The sequence below is a fragment of the Gymnoscopelus braueri genome (genome assembly GCF_963280865.1).
Source record: "Gymnoscopelus braueri genome assembly, chromosome: 11".
NCBI lineage: Eukaryota > Metazoa > Chordata > Actinopteri > Myctophiformes > Myctophidae > Gymnoscopelus > Gymnoscopelus braueri.
In genome coordinates, this window is record NC_137613.1 from 25,689,984 (window position 1) to 25,696,044 (window position 6,061).

Below are 6,061 nucleotides of genomic sequence, written 5' to 3' on the forward strand. Positions count from 1 at the left end.
GAAAGCATTGCTTTTCCACACTATATTTTTTAATTGTGAAATAATTATAATTAAAATGGAATCATTCATGGACTGTAAATGTTTACATTCTACGTTTGAAAACAGTACAGTGGTAAAGTAACAAAACTGTGCAAAAAATATAACAAAAAACCCTGGGGAGCTGGTTTGCATCGTGGTCCATTAAACTGATGTTTGATTCATAGTTTGTCAGCCAATAGCATCATGAGGTTGGTGTCACGTGGCGTCTCGTTGCATGAGGTATTGGGTGTTGCCAAACTTGCCACTAACCATGTCAACCAATATCACCCTACTTACACTTGTGAGTCTAGCTTTTCGCATACACATCAATGCCATCAAAGGGCACGTTATTACATGCTAAATAAGTTGCATGAGTGTCTCAGTCAGGATTTCTCTTACTACTGATGAGCCAAACTACTGCATGCTGAAACAGCTAAATCAGGGCAGTGTAATATCTGACTCAGTCTCCAAATGACATAAGTCTGATATGTATTGTAGTTTTGCTAGCTTAGTGAAAATTCAAAGACTACAGTTCTGTTACATTCAAACAGCCTATTGTTGATCTAGATACATTTGTAATATTTTCACCTTTACTATGTGTAATATGGATTTGCTAAGCACCTTATGTTTGCTTGTAAATGGTTTGCCTTTATTTTTATGGACATCAACCGGTTTTAAAAGGGCCTGAAGTATGCTTTTAAGTGTTGTTGGTGGTACCTTATGAGTATGCTCTTCTGTATCAAGCCTTGTACGCATAGCTTTCCTACTTTTGTATATGGACTGTTGTCTGGAATTGATATAAGGATACCAGTCATTTATTCCATGTAGTACTATGTCTATTAACATTAAGAGTTATATGTAGTATTCTGCACGGCCTTCAACCCCACAGTGATTTTCCTAAATATATTTGACCCACTTGTTACAATGTTGAATTGCCTTGGTGTAGGCCAGGGAATACAACACAGCACAGACCTGCAAGTTCCATAATTAATACAGGTACTTTTCTATGCTCAAGTACAAATAACATTAGACAGACTACAACCTATATAGTCACAAATGCTTTCGTTTTTGATCACATTATTAGTATTTTCATTTCCTGCATGACATAATAAATGAATTGAATACCAAGGACCTCATTGGAAACAAGTCCGCAAGGACTTTTATGAACGGACCTGTTAGACAAAGTATTTTTAAATGTAACTGTGCTGTTTTACATTTTTTGCCTAATAAAATATTCAATCAATCAATGAAGGAAGCCCACTATTTTGATAATGAGCAAAACACTGTCAGTACAGAATTGTCTATTAGTCATAATGTTCTGATCTCAGGCTTGTCGTGTTACTCATAGTAAACCAATGCTTTGTGAATGTGTCACTCACATGGACACAACCGTCATTTTTTCCCCAGCGACAAATAATTGACAAAGACAAATTAAGAAACACATTGCCACCATTTGAAAAATATGCATTATATTTTTGTAGTAGAAAAAAATAGCATAGTAACAAATTACTAACAAACTGAACATATGGGGTTCCAAGGGGGTCCCCAGCAAAATTTGTAAAAAAATAGTTTAACCACTTAACATATATACATTTGAAAATAGCCGATCTACATTTTTTTAAACACAATATTCTTGAACATATAATAGCTGTCTTGATGCCCTGATGATGCAACATGTGTACATTAGGGAATTGTACAGGGTCAGCTTAGCGGTGAGGAACATATGCAGGGTACTGTCCCCAGGGGTCAGGGAAATGGTCCCTCACTGCCCACACACAGCAGCTCGGAACAGCAACGCGGTTTCTCCGACTATCTAAAGAGGAAAACACAAATTACTCAAGGTTGCAAATAATAATTAAAAAAAAAAAAGATTTTGTGCTACCATTTTCACACAAACCTAAAGAGCCATCTTGCCAAAGGATGTAGTTTCTGTAGGCAGCATCGCGGTACTCCCGGTTGTCTTCCCCAAGCTCTCTAGCTGGCTTGGTCGCCAGCAAGTCCTCCCTTTGCCGCCTATGGAGCCGTAGGGCGCCTGGATCCATGCAGTACAAATAGAATCGTGGCAGCCGACTAGTGCATGGCTCCTGACCGCAGCATATCCTCTCCTGGTCTGTGGGCAGGTCCTTACAATTCCCACATGTACACCATGGGACCGCAGGCAGTCCAGCAGATGGTAGGGGATCATTGCGGTGCTGGACCATATACAGGGCATCATAGACGATCCCTGGCTCCTTGGCAAAAACCTTCAGTGTCATGTCCCTCAACTGCTCCAGTGACATCGACTGAAGTATCTCCTGGAAAAAGCAGATGGAATAGGAAAAACAAGTCTTTCAATACAAATGAGCAAATTGCTTTCAAAGCACAATCAGAACCTACTACATCCTTGTCTTGGTTAGGGGCTGTCACTCATGAAATTTAACTTTATGATTAATTGTCACACGAATAATTGCGTTTAACAAATTAATTGTGTTTTTCGCATTCAACATTGTAACATAAATACAAATTAAATTTCTGCTTTGCTTTTAGTCACTCTTTGTAAACAAAAATTGCACAGGGCAGATATGACAAATAACTGAAATGTACCAAGAAAGGACTGACATATCTAATGACTTACTTTAAAACTTTAACAAAAATATTTATACTGTAGTTATATAGAGCACCGAAGTCCTGACGTCACTGCCAGTAGAGGGCGATTTTCCGCAGATCGGTGGCTTTACTTTTTGTGTCGATATCCTCATTGGGGAATCTTAGATCACGTCATATAAGAACTGTGTTCCAAAAATAAACACACCACCCTGGCGATTTTACTCATATGGATATGAAGTATCGACTGAAGGTGTACAAGCTCACGACGCGACTTGATGTGACGCAATGTTAGCTTGTAGATCTGCTATTTCCACTATTTTTTAACTATCCACTATCAACATGGAAACAATGTCAAGTATGGAAAATAATTGCGATTATTTCAAATAATTGCGATTAGGTGATTATGTAATAACTGTGACAGGCCTAGTCTTGGTCAAATGTGACTGTATTCATTAGTACTGAAACATGAACAAGATGTACAGACCTCTTCCTCGATCCTCTTTTGCTCCAGCAAAGCCAATGCTCTCTCATCCTCTCCATCTCCACCATGTGGAAACGCCTGGTGGCGCGAGGTTCCTCCATCTCTCCTCGTCTCTGCCTCTTCCTCCTCTGTGTGTGTCTTCTTCCTCCTCCTCCTCCTCCGTCTCGTCCTCTTCTAGGGATAGGACGAAAATCGTTAATATCGTTTATCGCGGGAAAAAATGCTCACAATAATCATATCAGATATTTTAATTTAGCGTTAATTTGTCCTTCGCCATACACTGGACCTGAGTTGGCGCTGTACTTGGACCGCTTTTTTCCTTCTACACCAAATCTTAGCTAAAAATAGCAGATCTACAAGCTCAGAGCTGTTATTTTTGGCCAATGTTCCCTCCAGAATATGGATGCTGGGAGTTATTTTGGACAGAATATCTGTGACATGAAATGTTCATATTGTCCCATCCTTACCTCTTCCTCAGCCTCTGGTCTGAGGAGCTCTGGCAGGACCTCTTGCTTTCTCTCCTCTTCCTGCATTCGCTCCATCAGGCTACAGAAATAAGGCAGAATTCTTGTGTTCACACTATGTCATGGTTAGGCTGGGGAAGTTTCCATTACAGTGCACCAGTGGCTCTCAAACTTTTTCATTATTTTAATTAATGTATTTGAAAACCAGAGAGAATGTATAGGTTATAATGCAACAGAGAATGCATAGACAAGCTAAACATTACCTAAAGCTAACTAGGCACATCCTAGGATTGTTGACATGTAAAGGCTACTGTAACGTACATTATATACTGAAACACAACCTCACAAATTAACCTAAATCTACAGCTCTGTAGCCAAGCCAATGCTTGAGCTCATGCTAATTAGCTAATGCATGTAGAAAAATTGATTAATGACTCTACCACGAAACTTCTCTCTCTAGTCTCTACACTTGTCCTGTTGTCCTCTCTCACTTCACTCGACCACAACATATGAGTGAAATAAATGATAAACCAACCTGGCAAACTCTTCAGATGAAGACCTCAGCGTGCTTCAAGATGCAGCCCAAGACAAAGAAAAAGCAAGACACGTCATTTCCAGCTTACTTCCGTATCTTTATGACGAAGGTACCCGCCTCTTTAGGCCGCAGACCAGAAGTCATGAGTATTTTCATTTCAATGGGAATTGTTTGACCATACAATTTTTTTTACCATCGTTACAATATATCGGAGAGGACTGACGAAGTAAACGTGAACAAAGAGCTTCTGAGCGATTCTTTAGACTGACTGATTGATTGATGTACTTGTATTTAGTAAGACATGAGAATCATAGTACATTGAAGTACAAAATTCACTCACGTTGTGTTTTTTAGACTGCCAAACATCCGGACACGTATGGCATTTTTCAGAGAGAAAATCAACTTTGTTATTGACCCTTTTCTGTCTCCGCAACGCACTTTCGCGAGACAGCAATCATACTCATACAAGTTGATACAACGTTCACAACCTCTGACATGAGACGGCACCGTGCCACTTTTCGCACAGAGGCAAAGCGTGGGAGATTGTATCTTGATAAAAAATAATTGAGCGTCTTTGACTTGGCTTTACGTCGAGGATAGTGCGACTGCGACATCTAGTGGCAGTGGCTGAATGTTGAATAGACATTCTAGACAGCAACTGAATTTCCAATTTTCATGTTCTGTAAATGTTGACATACGGTAGGCAATTCAGCTAGGCTGCTAAACTACAATTTGGTTTTAATAACATCAGACATACAGAGGAAAATAAACCACAGACAGTACCCCCCGGCCCCCGCCCTTTTCATTTCATTAGACAGGTGTATGCCATTTGTGTAGGGCAGGCCTATATGCTGCTTATTTCCCAATCAACATAGATTGATTCTTTAATTTTACCAAGGTCCAAGGATTATTGCCGTGAAATTATGACATTCCCAAACGAAAACAGGAAGGACTAGGGAAATTTGGGCACCATTTTTGGAGAAGAGTGGGCACCATGCATTGGAAGACTGGGCACAAGGGAAAGGTGGGCACCAATATAGAGTGGGCACCAGACCTCGGAAGACTGGTCACCTGGTGCCCACATTTCCCTAGTGCCCACTCTCCTGAGGTCTGGTGCCCCCATTTCCCTAGTGCCCACTCTTAAGGTGCCCAGTTGTTTAATGTTTTGGGCTGGCCTTCCTACCACCCAAACAATACACCTTTAAACATGTTTTCAGAAAACATGCCATCAAGAAAAGGCCTTTAAACTACCAAAACTATACACAAAAAAAAAGAGGCCCGAGTTCTGCAAGGTGTGGAGATAACGTAGTTATTATGACAATGAATTAGATAAGCCCGGAATGAGCGTAGCAAAGTCTAGTATTGACAAAGTTACAGCGTCTGGGAGCATATTACAGAACCGTAACTAGCTACTTGGCCTACTTTTTAATTTTTAAGCGGATAACATAAAAAAAGCTAATAAGTGTTTGGTTTCATAGTGAAAACAGAGCCTTACCTGAGTGATGTCATTCACAGTAGTCTAGGGATGTGGGCAGTGTTTTTCATGACAAGGTGCGTAATTAATGACTGATTGGGACAACCATTTTGGGCGGGTAGCGGGTACTCTCTTTACATTTGGTATATTTAAATAAAATGTCAGTTACCAGATGCAATTTAACACAGCCATAGCCTTGGACCAAGACTATCGTAGGTGTATTGTATAGATAAAATACAGCTAAATTATGATAGTCTTGATCCAAGGCTAACATACACACACAGCCAAAAAGTGAACAGTTGACTCGAGGGCAGGGGCATCCGTCTGCAGCAAGTTAAGTGAGTGGTGCGTGTGCAGCACCTAGTGGTAAGCAGGAGAATCACAGCCAGCCATTGTCTGGTACTGTATCACCCAGCAACTTGTAAGAAAAGGTCAACTTTATCAGGTTTTCAGTACTATCTACACCAAGTACAGTAGTACTTCCAAAAATGCATCACACTACC

At 40.3% G+C, this 6,061-nt stretch overlaps 1 protein-coding gene across 3 annotated transcripts; it reads right to left on the reverse strand.

The window, feature by feature from the left end:
- Positions 1 to 1,637: 1,637 nt before the first annotated feature.
- LOC308094756 (uncharacterized protein) lies at positions 1,638 to 4,137 on the reverse strand. 3 transcript variants are annotated; one of them, XM_080441572.1, is made up of 5 exons: positions 4,085 to 4,137; positions 3,553 to 3,631; positions 3,089 to 3,256; positions 1,916 to 2,312; positions 1,638 to 1,831 (listed from the first exon to the last, which is right to left on the reverse strand). In XM_080441572.1, exons 2-5 carry the CDS (start codon positions 3,625 to 3,627, stop codon positions 1,725 to 1,727), a joined length of 747 nt encoding a protein of 248 aa, XP_080297698.1. In that variant the 5' UTR covers positions 3,628 to 3,631; positions 4,085 to 4,137; the 3' UTR covers positions 1,638 to 1,724. The 3 variants fall into 3 exon arrangements, with proteins under 3 accessions (XP_080297698.1, XP_080297697.1, XP_080297699.1); XM_080441571.1 differs by having other exon boundaries at positions 3,089 to 3,259; positions 4,085 to 4,132; XM_080441573.1 differs by having other exon boundaries at positions 1,658 to 1,827; positions 3,089 to 3,259; positions 4,085 to 4,132.
- Positions 4,138 to 6,061: the final 1,924 nt, after the last annotated feature.

Bases quoted from the DNA above. Each gene is read 5' to 3' on its own strand.
- LOC308094756 (XM_080441571.1), bottom strand. From the start codon at position 3,627: ATGGAGCGAATGCAGGAAGAGGAGAGAAAGCAAGAGGTCCTGCCAGAG. The intron at 2,313-3,088 runs GTCTGTACATCT...TGCTTTTTCCAG, and splicing joins AAAAGAGGATCGAGGAAGAG to GAGATACTTCAGTCGATGTC. The intron at 1,832-1,915 runs GTTTGTGTGAAA...TTTCCTCTTTAG, and splicing joins TTGGCAAGATGGCTCTTTAG to ATAGTCGGAGAAACCGCGTT.